This window comes from Punica granatum, chromosome 1 (genome assembly GCF_007655135.1).
Source record: "Punica granatum isolate Tunisia-2019 chromosome 1, ASM765513v2, whole genome shotgun sequence".
Classification (NCBI taxonomy): Eukaryota; Viridiplantae; Streptophyta; class Magnoliopsida; order Myrtales; family Lythraceae; genus Punica; species Punica granatum.
Window position 1 is genome coordinate 9,317,407 of NC_045127.1, and position 13,567 is coordinate 9,330,973.

Here is a 13,567-nt window from a genome sequence, read left to right on the forward strand (position 1 = left end):
ATTTTCGTGACTAAATGCTAGAATTTCCGATAAAATCATCGAAAAATCATGAGATGTGGTACGGGGCGTAGTGTAGTTGATAAAACTATATTGACAGTGAATTAACCTATAATATAAGGATTTCAAACCCACTGAAAAAGCAAATAGTGACTGATAAATTGATGTGCGGAGAGAAATTAGTTCAACAATATATTGGACGAGGAATTAAACCAACGGAGTCTCACCGAAAATAATAATCATCGTAATTGATCATGACCAAGAAGCGTCCAGGTCGCTTTCGGGGCAAATTATTAATGAATTATTGCTTAATCAACTAATTAGTCTATCTAACAGCATGACCAAATTAAACCCTTTTCTACTAGTACTACGTACCACAATTTTTAATTTTGAGATGTCTCTTTTACCTTAAGTCACACCTTCCCCATTAATTATTGTTATTTCTCTGAGTACTTATATGTGGAAATTGATAATCATAATATTATATGACAGCAAACAGTTTAAGAACATAAGATTTACTCAGTCGAGATTTCTAGCTAGCATGATTATGTAACCTAACAAACTGGGGAGAGTCGAAAACTCATGTTCAGGATCAATCAACTCTTACTTCATGATAACAAAAGTTCTTATCGTTCATGAAATATATACCGTGGCATATCGGTGCAAATGAGAACATTAATGAAAGCTAGCAGGGGGTTATTTATGCAAACCGCGGACAACAAAGTTAGCTGTCGAAAGTTATTATGATCACTCAGTTCATCCTATGAACCAGCAAAACGGGCCAAAGCCGAAACCTCAAATCGGGTATCATAGAGTTACAACACCCATGTCTAACGAGCTGCTCAAGTTGGTTTTCAAATAACCGATCGATTGAATGCTTAAATATGCAGGGCAAAAAAGAATTACCATTTCTATGTACTACGGAAATTCTTCTTGTACATACGATATGAATTTTAACAAGGTCGGTGTAGGGCTGGTGGCTCCTTTGAGATCGCATACGGGCACTAATTAATTGAGGTGGCTTTAAAGTATATAGAATGCTAATTACTACTCAAGCAACTATACTCACACGAAGGATCATTTCTTCCCAAATTTCGGCTGTGTCCTTAATTGCAAAATAATGCTGGAAATATATATATATATATATATATATATATATCACTGTTCTTTGTTCTTATCTTCTCCATATGCTCAGTTTCATGTCGTAAATGGTTTTTTTCTAAACCAACGGGCTTCCGAAGAGAGTCCAAAACCGCACATCGCTTTTGTTCACTCCCCCACTCAATTACTCACCAAACCTTCCTTTGCCCTTTCTAACCCGTACGTCCCATCAATTTCGCTTACCAAACCCTTCCCCCTGATTAGAGATACCTGTATACCATCTAGTATAAGCATACGATTCAACACGACACGCTAACTCGATATGTGTTGTCTGACTTTCCGGATTCAATTAATCATGTTCATTTCTTTTGAGATGTTAACCATTATTATCCAATTAGGTTTTATTTAAATGTAGATTTTTGAACTCATCATAATGGTCACAAGTGATTCGTGTGAAAGTTGAGAGCAATATTGAACCTCGTTTTTCAATACCACTCGATTTTTAAGTTGTCGTATTACATCACCGGTGGTCAATATTTTAAGCAGCCCAATTGTCGAGAAAGTTTTATATGTAACGAGTGTACTATGTGATAATATCACGAGTCAAATAGTATTATTTAATTTCTTTCAATTTTTAGTAGCTCACCATAAAAATGATTGTTGATAAAAATAAATTTTTTATATGTTTGCTGACACAGCACACGTGGTACGTTAAGCATAATACTTTGTATTTTCTTGTATACATCTTTATATATATATATATATATATATGGACATATATAACATTCCCATATTTCCTCTCAAAATATTTCTTCCATATAAAGCACATTACTTCCCCCAAATCCAAGAAAGTAATCACCAAATCAATGCAGGAAGAATGAGACCCAACAAGAACCATCAGAGCATGTTCCTAAGGATCATCAAGGTGCCTGTCAGGGCTCTGTGCAGGGCGCGCGACCTCTATGTCCGGAGCATGGGCAGCTGCGCGGCCTCAATCGGGCATGGAAACGTGGGCTGCCCTGGCGGCCACTACGATGCCCTCCCGAGGAGCTTCAGCATGGGCTCTGGGAGGCTCGACGACACCGACGACTTCAAGGAGCTCCTCAGGGCCGCCTCCATGAAGAGCCTGGGAAGCGATCGGATCGATCTGGATACGTTGCTGAAGGGATCGAAGTTGGACAAGCCGGGGTCGACGATGAGCAAGAGTTGCAGCGTGGGCATGGGACGGATCGACGAGGAGAAGGCCTCCGAGTTCGGCGAAGAAGGGAGCTACGAGGACAGCTTGAAGCCTGCCGAGCTCAATACGTACGCGAGGAGGAGCAGGAGCTATGCTGATGCAGCTAGTCGTAGTAGCACTGCTGTCTTCTGAGTCACCTGGAAGGTGATGATTGTTAAGTCGGGATGCAGTTGGGATTTCGGGTCGAGGTAGTGGCAATTTTTCCCATTCAGCCCTGAGTGGCGGGGTGCCTCGGCCTTGTCCGAGCCAGTCTCCTCTTATCGGGCCGATGTGTTTTGTCTTGATAATTCATGATCTTTCTAAGTGTACTCTTATTAATGATATCAAATTATCATTGATCGCTTCGTACATGCACTCACTTGCCTAAGCCTTAACGGGACGAGGATCCGACCAGTGTTGGGTGCGAGATCACGGTATGGAAATGACACGGCACTAGTGTAACTCAATCGGGTCTATCTCGGTTCGTCATCGAGGAAATATAGCTCCTTATGTGATAAATGTATGCCGTCTGTTTAATCATATCTCTGTAGTATGTTAAGATCGATATCTTGATACCATCTGTGAATCCTAAATACGTAGGTTAACTGATGAATCTTCGTCACTGCCGTCGGCTAAGAATTCATTTGGCTTTCGTGGCAATCCTATCCGATCAAAAGGACATAAATTTTGTAGCTTGAAGTCTATTTTCGGCAGCTCCAAGTGGTAATCTTCTTTGGTCAGAGTTTTCATCCACACAGTTGACTTTTATCTTATCCACCCCACGCCAAATGTCACAGTCTTTCTTACTACCTAATACCAACCGAACATTATGGATAGTAACTCGTTTGAAACTACGATGACTCCCACTTTGTCACCGTCAATATCAGTTTTGACTGACACCGAACATGTCACTCGAACATGACCTCAGAGGTCTCGAAATGAAAATTTCATCGCTTGAAATGATCATAAAAGCTCCCCGTTCCGGTTTATCTGTTAATTTCTTGTCCGATTTTATATGGCCGAAGACAACCGATGCGCGGTCGGTGCCTGGTTGCTACAGTGTGGGCATGGGCCGATCTTTCTCCTTTGGGCTAAATGGGCTTAGTGGGCTTTCTGAACTGTCCGGAAGGTATGTCCCCCAATGTCCAAATTACCAAAACCCCCAAACGATTTCGACAATATTACGATTATACCCTACCGCCACATCATTGATTCGTGGCCCGACCGCTGAGCTTCCCACTTTCAGTGAGCACTCCGATCAGTTCGTCCGAGTCTCAGATTCTCAGCTGAGCTCTCAAAACCCACATTTCTCGATCAAGAAAGCTCGGAATCTTCGTTCTACCAGCTGCGTTGAGTTATGGCGGCGGCTTCGTCGGTGGCGGTGAAAGGGGGCCGCCTGCCAGAGTTGGAAGACGACGATGAGCTGGACGAAGAGCCGGGCGAGGTGATCGAGTCGGCGCCGCCTCTCAAGGTCGGCGAGGAGAGAGAGCTGAGAGGCAGCGGCCTCCGGAAGAAGCTCCTCAGGCGAGGCCGCGGTTGGGAGACCCCCGAGTTTGGAGACGAAGTCACTGGTATAATTTATTTATTTTTGGTCGGAAAATGTATGACTTGCTAATGGTGTGGTCTGGAAGGAGGCTTGACGTGTAGCTTGTTTACATGTCCGTTGTGTTTGGCATGTGAATTTTATGATGTACGTTTGATTCTCGAGATTCATGTGGCTTAACGTTCCCATTTTCGGGAATGTGGTTGTTTGGTTTTACGCAGTGCATCTTGTGGGAACTCTACTTGATGGAACCAGGTTCGATTCTATGAGAGATAGAGATGAACCTTTGACATTTAAGCTTGGCCATGGTAAGAAGAGATCATGCCATTCTGCAAATGTTCCGAAAATTGGTCTTTTATCAGCTCTGAACATTTGGTCATCACCTGCCAAATGGACAGTGTGGTGTCATTTGTTGCATTGGAACAACTAGGGGTACCATTTGTGAAAAGGGAGCTTGTAGGATGTTTAATTAAGTGGCTTGAGAAGTAGTAATGTCTGATTTTACTTCTCCCGTCTTAGCTGTTGCGATGTTTTTATGTTAGGTCAGGTAGTATCGGGACTGGATCATGGTATTATAACAATGAACAAGGGAGAACATGCACTGTTTACAGTGCCTCCAGAATTGGGTTATGGAGCCGCTGGCCGTGACAATGTCCCACCTAATGTTGCTCTACAGTTTGAAGTGGAGCTTGTTTCATGGATTACAGTTGTGGATATATGCAAAGATGGTGGGATTATAAAGAAAATCGTCGACAGGGGAACGAGGGATGAGCAGCCCACTGATCTTGATGAAGTTCTTGGTACAATGTCTGATATACACTCTAATCAGATGCCATCACGTGAATCTCCTTCTGTGTCGTTGTAACAGGGGCACTACCATGTGCCTGAGTAAATTGGATTTCTTGGTAAAATGCAGTTAAATATCAAGCAAGGTTGCTGGATGGTACCATTGTTTGGGAAACACCTGAAGAAGGGATTGAGTTTTATGTAAAGGATGGTGAGTTCATACTTGATATTGGATGATTTGTGGAGTCAATTGGTCTTTTACACGCATGATGCATCTCTGAGTCATTCCTGCACTAATGTTGTGACCTGCTTCTTTCAGGTCATCTTTGTCCTGCACTGTCCAAGGCAATCATGACAATGAAAAGAGGAGAGAAGGTTATATTGACGGTTCAACCTCAGTGTATGTTGCCAAATCTTTTACTCATAGCTCTACTATTTTATATGCTCCAGGATTCTATGTACTCTGTCATTAGGTGGTTTTTTTCCTTTATTGAGGATCGAGTTCTTTTGATGTGCTTATGAACAGGTTTTGATGACAGAAACAATTTGTGTTTCCTCTCTTCAGAATGCAATGAATTTCATGATCTAATCTATGGTTTTTATCATTCCAACTTGAATGACAGATGCTTTCGGTGGGGAGAACAACTGTCTAAGTGGTGCACCTCACAATGTCCCATCAAATTCTGCCCTCTGCATTGATTTGCAATTGGTGTCTTTTAAATCTGTCATAGACATTACTGGGGATGCGAAGGTGTTGAAGAAGATACTGAAAGAAGGAGAAGGGGCAGTTACAGCAAATGAAGGTGCATCAGTAACTGGTAAGTATTCTAACATTAATTTAATTGATTTTAAAAACTGTCAAATTGGATGCTAGACAACATCTAACTTGGTAAGGAGCTAAGGAAATGGAATGCGTCGCGTGATCTTATCGCCCGGGGGGGGGGGGGAGGGAATGCTTGATCATTTTCTTGAGCTTGGGCAACTCTCTGTATGTTTTTTCTACTCATTTGAGTATTTATCTTCCCACCTTCTTTGCATTTTTCAGTGAAAGCTTCTTCTTACCATAATTAAGATGTCATGCCAAAAAGCATGTTAAGGCAGACAACCAGTTATGCAGATAATTTGACTTGTCAATTCTACCAGAATTGTCCATGAGCTCATTTTAGCAGGTTTCAAGCTACCAAAACTGGGACTCATCAAAAATATATAATGATGAAATATTTACGGCATCGCATCATATCATAGGCCGTCTCTTCTGTAATGTTTTGAATTCCTGCAGTTAGGTATGTTGCTCAGCTCGAGGATGGCACTGTATACGAAAGGAAAGGATTTGATGGGGAGCAGCCTCTAAACTTTGTCACAGATGAAGGTCAACTTCTATCTATTACGTCCATAATCCTTTCAAATGCTTTTGTAATGTTATCTTAAGATAATTCTCTTATTGATGGTCTATGTTGCTACCTATAGAACAAGTGATCGCAGGTTTGGACCGGGCAGCAGCTACCATGAAGAAGGGGGAGCATGCAATAGTCAGTGTCAATCATGAATATGGATTTGGTACTCTGGAAGCACAGCAAGATCTTGCCATTGTCCTTCCATGTTCAAACCTAGTGTACGAAGTAGAAATGCTGGACTTCATAAAGGTAGTCAAAAGATATAATATGACATATCTGTGATTCATGCAATTTCAAGGATAGACCTCTGATTAAATTTAGTAACTCGTAATCAAATCTGTGGCTAGACTAGAAGATGCTGCTGCTGCATTGCATGCTTATTTAAAAAATAGCCAAAAATTATAGTTTCTGCCAGTACTATATAAAATCTGGTTCATCACTTTTTTTTAAAGTCGTAACTTTATGGCTGTTTCTTGTTGCATGAAAATTCTCTGAAGTTGGTCTCTCAATGTTAAAGCCTTTACATAAAGATTCTCAAACTTGTAGGATGCGTATTTACTATATTTTTTGTTCTTGGTGAAAAGGAGAAAGCCCCCTGGGAGATGACTGATACTGAGAGAATTGAGGCAGCAGGAAGAAAAAAGGAAGAAGGCAATGTGCTTTTTAAAGCTGGGAAGTATCAAAGAGCTGCAAAGAAATATGATAAGGTCGGTTTTTTGCATCTTCATGATATTGAAGCCTGCTAATTAACCATTTCTAAACTTCAAATCTGGTCAGATATTATTCTACTTCACATGCAGGCTGCAGACTACGTTGGTGAAGATGGTAATTTTGGGGATGGCGACCAGAAGCTTGTAAAGCATTGAGAGTTTATTGCTGGCTAAATGGTGCAGCTTGTAGCCTTAAACTGAATGACTTCAAGGAAGCAATCAATCTGTGTTCAAAGGTGAAGTGCAAAGAACTCCCTCATAAGCCTGTGCGATGCACAATGATATTTTCTCTCCAGCCATATCAAAAGGAAAAAAAAAAATTAATGCGTGTAAAATCATATATGTTCTGTACTGTAAAAGAAAATTTTGTTTGAGATGAAAATTACTAAGCTGTTAGCACCGGAATATCTAGTAAAGAAAATTTTGGTGCTCCTTATGTTTTGTTTGAGTAATTTGGACATTTGTGCGTGATCGAATACAATGTGGAATCAAGTAAAGGGAGTTACATCATTGTATATCTTTCCTTTTCTTCTTTCTTCTTTCCCTTCTTTTTTGGTAGATTTCGTTATATACTTTCATTCCTGTGATTTTCGGTTTTCTGTTTCTCCTGGCAAAAGAGCATTTTTTAAATTTTTAATTTTTTTCGTTTATAATGATTTTCAGGTACTAGATATTGAGTTCCAAAATGTGAAAGCCTTGTACAGGAGAGCACAAGCCTACATGGAAACTGCAGACTTGCTTTTGGCTGAAGTGGACATAAAGAAAGCTCTTGAAGTTGATCCTGCTAATAGGTAAGAGAAGGCCTACATAATCCATCAAAATTCAGATATTCATATAATATCCGGTGATCACGAAATGAAGGTTACTAAAAAGAAATAAACAGTTACAATTATCCCAAAATGGGATTTCTGTTGTGCTCTGACAATTGCCGATAATCGTTGTCTGTAAAGGGAGTTGAAATTGCTTCATAGGAACTTGCAACAACTTCAAGCTGAGAGCAACAGGAGAGATGCTAAGATTTTTGCCAACATGTTTACTTGGACATCGAAGGATTCATCTGCACCATCAAAAGTAAGTTTTTTTAAACTGTATGCGGTCATGGGATAGGTTGGTTTGAGCACACCACTCAATCTTACAAGATCTTTGTATAACCTTTAGTAGTCGAATTCTGTCTGTTCGAATCATAGTGTCTCAAACATCCTAAAAGCAGGTTGTCTCTGAGCCACAACACAGAGTAGCTTAGGGTAGTAAAACCAATTCATCTCTTTCTACGATTTGCTCATTCTGAATGTGAAAAAGGCTGATGGGGAGGCACATTGTTGATTGTTATGTGCCAGAAACTGAAGGTCGAAAATGCATGCAGCAAGGAGGAAGAGGGTGTGCCTGTGGAGATCGAGCGGACTGCTGATAGCTCTGTGCCTGTTGGCAAGGGAACTGCTCCCAATTCCACCTGACATATTTAATAGCTGGAGATACCGAACACAGTTATAGCATCTTTCTTGGTATAGGTAGCATAGCGCAAGTGAGCTCCTCCATATCGATAGTACCTGATAAAAAGGAAATGCTGTATCTAGATAAGATAATCCCCGTGTCTGAAACGTACTTTGTAGAAATTGCATGACCATACCTGATAAAGAAAAAGTTTTTCTGGGCAAGTCTGATGTTCTTACCTTCACTTCCAATTTTTTCCCCGTGTTGTCCCGAGCAAGACCGATGTGTACGAAAGCAGGAATTGCACCCACAAATTTGCCTTCATCACTAATTTTGGCAGTATAGCCATAAGTTAGCCCAACTGCTTGTGAATCACATCTCGTAATGAAGAAAAAGTCGAAGAACAAAGTTCCAAAAGACAAATACAAAGCTGTACAGCCCAAATAGCTATCACTTTCTTTGAACCACTCGTTTCAACTTCCTATCTCAGCAAAATGTCTCTCGTCCTTCTGTTAGTTGCATGCCTCCTTCCCTTTGTCACGTTGCGGTCCTCGTGTGAAAATCTTTGATGGTCCTACCTCGTCACGTGGTGTAAAGAAACACCAATAAGAGTATAAAAAACGTATGAATGAGCTCACTAGTACGTGAACAATGGGCCATAAATTTATATAGAGAATATTCATTTAAAAATTTCTTCCACAACCATACAACGATACGACTCTCTCTCTCTCTGCAATATATGGTTAAAACAGAAGCAGAAGCCCATTACTGAAGGAGGGAATTATGGCTATTGGTAGTCGGGGCAGTGGTACATCAATGCCTGCTTTGCTGCTTCTGCTGCTTCTTCTTCTTCCTCTTGTTCTTCTGCAGGTCGTCTCCCGATCGACAGTTGAGTTTCTTCCTGGGTTTGATGGGCCTCTACCCTTCCACCTCGAGACCGGGTGAGTCATCGTCTTCGTCTCAGAATTAGTTAAAAACCGAACATCTTCTAGACATGTTTTCCAACTGCTAGATACATATGGTTCCTTATGTTTTTGTAACATATTCTTCAATGCCACTCAGCTACGTCCGGATAGAAGAAAAAAAATAAAACGAAAAAAAAAAGAAAGAAAGAAAAACATGGTATAATTTCTTTTGAATCGGGTTGCTTTTGGAAGAGTTTCTCTTAAAACTGATCAAGCGTAATTCGACCATGCTCACTGAATAGTTAGTCGGTTGTCGGTGTTTATCGGTTCTTTTCAAATTTTCGTGATTATAAAAGTTGAATCATCTGCAGATGTTCCTTGTATATATTCATATTTATGTAAATTATTTACTAGCGGATAAATTTATTATAAAGTTGCACAAAAAATTATTTGGTTTAAGAAAGAACAGCGAATTAAAATACAAAATTGAGAATTAATTAATTAACTGGAAATTAAAATGGGAACAAACAGGTATGTGGGAGTGGGAGTGGGAGAAAGAGAGGAGATACAACTATTTTACTACTTCATCAAGTCGGAGAGGAATGCAGAAGAAGACCCTCTCATGGTTTGGCTCACCGGCGGCCCCGGCTGTTCCGCCTTCTCCGGTCTTGCCTACGAAATTGGTAAATATCGATCAGCCGCCATTGAACATTATCGCTGCTCGCCCCTCATGTCTTTGCTTGCTTCTATTAGGAGCAGCAGTTTGTATTGCCGTCTCAGATTCGTATCACTTCTCGAGTTAGCTGAAATGAGTCCACTAATTAGTACAAATTCTTAAGATTGTTTTTTAATGAAAGTTTAGATCATATCTTTGTCTCACCCTGTGGTTTTCAATTTTCGGTTTGCAGGTCCATTAAATTTCAAGATTAAGGAATACATCAATGATAGCTTGCCCGAGTTAGTATATAATCCATATTCATGGACAAAGGTTAAGTATATTTTTGTATCATTGACACATTAGAAGATATAAATACAGTTTACAAAAATTTTAATTGCTTCTTGAATTGGATTTGGAATCTCTTAGGCATCAAGCATTATATTTGTGGATGCACCCGTCGGTACGGGTTTCTCTTATGCCACGAAAGCGTCTGCTTATCGGACCGGTGATTTCGAACAAGTTCGTGACCTTAATAACTTCATAAGGAAGGTAGACGCTATGTTTTCTCTCTGTATTGTAGAGACATTTTACTTTTAGTTATTAAATTTTCTAAAGTTCAATTAAGAAGAAAACTAATTAGATTATATAAATAACTTTATGTCGCGATTAACGGTAACTATTATAAGTCACCCCATGAACTGAATAATAGCAAGAAAAGTCTGAAAAAATCCATGCGTAGCGCGAAATGGCGTCTAATATTGTATAATATAATATACAATTTCTGGTTGATAATTGATATAACTAATCAACACAATCGATTAATCAATTAATTAATTATTTAAACAACACTGGCAGTGGTTGATTCGACACCCGAAGTTCATGTCGAGTCCTCTCTACGTCGGGGGTGACTCCTACTCAGGCTTTACTGTCCCAGCTCTCGTTCAAGCCATTATCAATGGTATTGCTTTATATTACTTGTATGCGTTTGTATATATTATATATATACACATACATATATTCATCACATTGGCCCAAAAGATTTATTCATTTTCTTTCTCAGCAAACAATCGTCAATTTTATGTTACTTTAAAAACTGATTCGTCTTACAATGGCGTGTTTCAGGAAATGAAGAAGGCCGGAAGCCATACGTGAATATCAAGGTTAGTAATTCGATCTTTAGACAAGGTCGGTCAGAAATTGCACCGATTGATCGTTGATCCATTATGGTTAGCGGCTGTGGTTGAATCAGTTTTAAGTTTCGAAAGTACACACATAATTTGTTTTGCAGGGATACTTGCTGGGGAACCCAGTGACGGACCCTGTCATCGACGGTAACTCTCCGATACCATACGCCCACGGGATGGGACTCATTTCTGATGAGCTCTACGAGGTACAGTTGCACTACCCGTCGATCGATCGTATCTTTCATATCGTGAGGCCCATCACAATCAGATCGTGAGAATTTTGTATGTACTCTCAGGCATTGCAGAAAAGTTGCAAAGGGCAGTACAGATTCTTCGATCCAAGCAACGTAGACTGCTTAAGAAACATCCAGTCTTACTATCAGGCAAGGCATTAATTTTATAAAATTTTATCCATATTCTATTTGGCGATAAATATTGCCCGGGCTCACGTCGGATCGAATCCGGTCTTAGTGATTAAATTTGAAGTGTGGTAAACTAGGAATATAATCGGTGTTTGTATCGTCCTTCGCCTTGCAGTGCATTATTGGGCTCCAGACCGCTCAAATTTTGGAACCTCTGTGCGGATTTGCATCCCCGAAGCCACCCGTGCAGGGAGAAGCGCTCGGTAAAGTCAGATTTCTTATTGAGCAAGTCTTCCGCGACAACCCCCCTGCACCGGTTGTTCCCGACTTAGGATGCCGGGTAACTCCGCATCTTATAAGCCATGTTGGGCTCAGGAGGCCCGTCGTTGGTCTTTACATAGGTTGGTTTGAGTCCTTACGTTCCATGTAACGTTTTGCAGGCTTACGGTTACACTCTTGCACCTAAATGGACCAACGATGAGAATGTGCGGAAGGCCCTTCATATAAGAAAGGTACTTATGGATGATGACAACTTCAACTACATACATACATACATATACATACATACAGACATATATATATATATATATATATATATACACTTCGACATGTCATGACATGACAGTGACATTATAGTAAACTAGATGATTGGCTCGTACAAAGCGCTGGCTAGTAACAATAGTATCATAACGAAGTGCGATATTTTTAAAAAATTCAAATTTTTATCCTTAGTGAATATAAAATAATATCAAAATGCCTTAATGTTAATATAATATCGATAATTTTAAATATGATTCTTCGTGTGAAACAATAAAAAATCTACTGACCCGACTAATATTTTACGTGAAGTCTTCTCTTCTATGTATTTTCTCTCACTCAACTTTAAAGAAGGAAACTGAATAGGAAGAATATGAAGATGGATATAACTTTTTACACATTTTAAAAATGTTGTTCCATATTTCAAAACTGATATAAATAATTACAAACGAATTTAAAAAGTTTATGCAAATTAATAGCAGGTTAAAAGTAGACTCTTGGAATTCTACGATGAAGTGGTACCATAACATTTCACCATTTGTTGCATTTTCATTGATCATCAATTTAAAAGTCACTCAACATAATGTAAGCTTCGTCCTACGCAGCGCCTGGGTTAGGCTTTGTAATTTTATATAGGTGGGATTTGTACTATTGCAGGGAAGTGTAGGGACATGGCAAAGGTGTGCTTTTGGGCTGCCCTACACAAGCGAAATCACAAGCAGCTTGCAGTACCATGCTAACCTGAGTAAGCAAGGATGCCGTTCTCTCATATACAGGTGAGATTATTTCGTCTTACGGAGAAATCATTCTCGGTTCGGAACGATTCCCGTCCGAAATAACTTTCTGGCATTTTCAAATGGTGTTTGATGCGAAAAATACCTTGGAAAGGTAGAAAGATAATTTCCTTGAAACGAGTGTGTCCTTGATCATTTTGTCAACAGCGGAGATCACGATATGATCGTCCCATTCCTGGGGACTCAAGCATGGATAAGATCTCTGAACTACTCCATTGTCGATGACTGGAGGCCGTGGATGGTCGGAGCACAGATTGGAGGGTAAGAAAAAGCTCCGGAACCAAGTCCTATAACTTTGTCTCAGTATCGAGCTTTTACCTAAGAAGTTAACTCGACTCTGGTTGTTACTTTCCTGTATTCGGCAGTTACACGAGGACTTATGCCAATCAGATGACATTCGCCACGGTGAAGGCAAGACTAACTTCCTATTAAGTACTGGATTGATACTAGGATTAAGAGCAGCAAACCACCTCACGTTATCGGATTATTGCGATGATGATGAGCTTTTGCTGACATTTCGACCGGCATATTGATTTTTCCTGCGTTGATTGTAGGGTGGCGGGCACACAGCTCCAGAGTACAGACCGGAAGAGTGTTCAGCAATGTACAAGAGGTGGATCTCCGAGGAGCCACTCTAAATCAAACCTCCTGAAGAAACTCTTGTGGTTTCACGGCGACCAAGCTAAGCTCGATCAGTTAGAAACTGTGCCCGAACACATATCAACTCGGCCATTATATCATATATTGCTCGCTCATTTAGAATATGTACCTGAACACATTCCAATCAGTCATTGTATCAAATATACTCCGAAGATAATGCTACCGCACTTTGACAAAAACTTGAAAAGACCCCTGCTTCGTGATGTAATCGTAAAACGAGATTTCTCTTTCTAAATGCCGATTGCACTGCTGCTAGATCGCAGGCAGAGTGAGTCAGAGGGACAAAACT

The 13,567-nt window shown here is 40.2% G+C and overlaps 2 protein-coding genes and 1 pseudogene across 2 annotated transcripts; all 3 read left to right on the top strand.

The window, feature by feature from the left end:
* The first annotated feature begins 1,882 nt into the window (after positions 1 to 1,882).
* LOC116192404 lies at positions 1,883 to 2,687 on the top strand. Its single transcript, XM_031520950.1, has one exon. The coding sequence runs from the start codon at positions 1,976 to 1,978 to the stop codon at positions 2,465 to 2,467; it is 492 nt and encodes a 163-aa protein (XP_031376810.1). The 5' UTR covers positions 1,883 to 1,975; the 3' UTR covers positions 2,468 to 2,687.
* Positions 2,688 to 3,298: 611 nt separating this feature from the next.
* LOC116192402 lies at positions 3,299 to 8,402 on the top strand (annotated as a pseudogene).
* A 468-nt stretch (positions 8,403 to 8,870) lies between these two features.
* Positions 8,871 to 13,457, top strand: LOC116192403 (serine carboxypeptidase-like 7). The gene is made up of 14 exons (XM_031520949.1): positions 8,871 to 9,119; positions 9,615 to 9,766; positions 9,992 to 10,071; positions 10,168 to 10,290; positions 10,597 to 10,699; positions 10,864 to 10,901; positions 11,030 to 11,131; positions 11,222 to 11,308; positions 11,463 to 11,627; positions 11,728 to 11,799; positions 12,482 to 12,600; positions 12,766 to 12,879; positions 12,984 to 13,029; positions 13,173 to 13,457. The coding sequence occupies exons 1-14, from the start codon at positions 8,962 to 8,964 to the stop codon at positions 13,254 to 13,256; spliced, it is 1,443 nt and encodes a 480-aa protein (XP_031376809.1). The 5' UTR covers positions 8,871 to 8,961; the 3' UTR covers positions 13,257 to 13,457.
* The last annotated feature ends 110 nt before the right edge of the window (positions 13,458 to 13,567 follow it).

Bases quoted from the DNA above. Each gene is read 5' to 3' on its own strand.
- LOC116192404 (XM_031520950.1), top strand. From the start codon at position 1,976: ATGAGACCCAACAAGAACCATCAGAGCATGTTCCTAAGGATCATCAAG.
- LOC116192403 (XM_031520949.1), top strand. From the start codon at position 8,962: ATGGCTATTGGTAGTCGGGGCAGTGGTACATCAATGCCTGCTTTGCTG. The intron at 10,072-10,167 runs GTTAAGTATATT...GGAATCTCTTAG, and splicing joins ATCCATATTCATGGACAAAG to GCATCAAGCATTATATTTGT. The intron at 12,880-12,983 runs GTAAGAAAAAGC...TGTATTCGGCAG, and splicing joins GTCGGAGCACAGATTGGAGG to TTACACGAGGACTTATGCCA.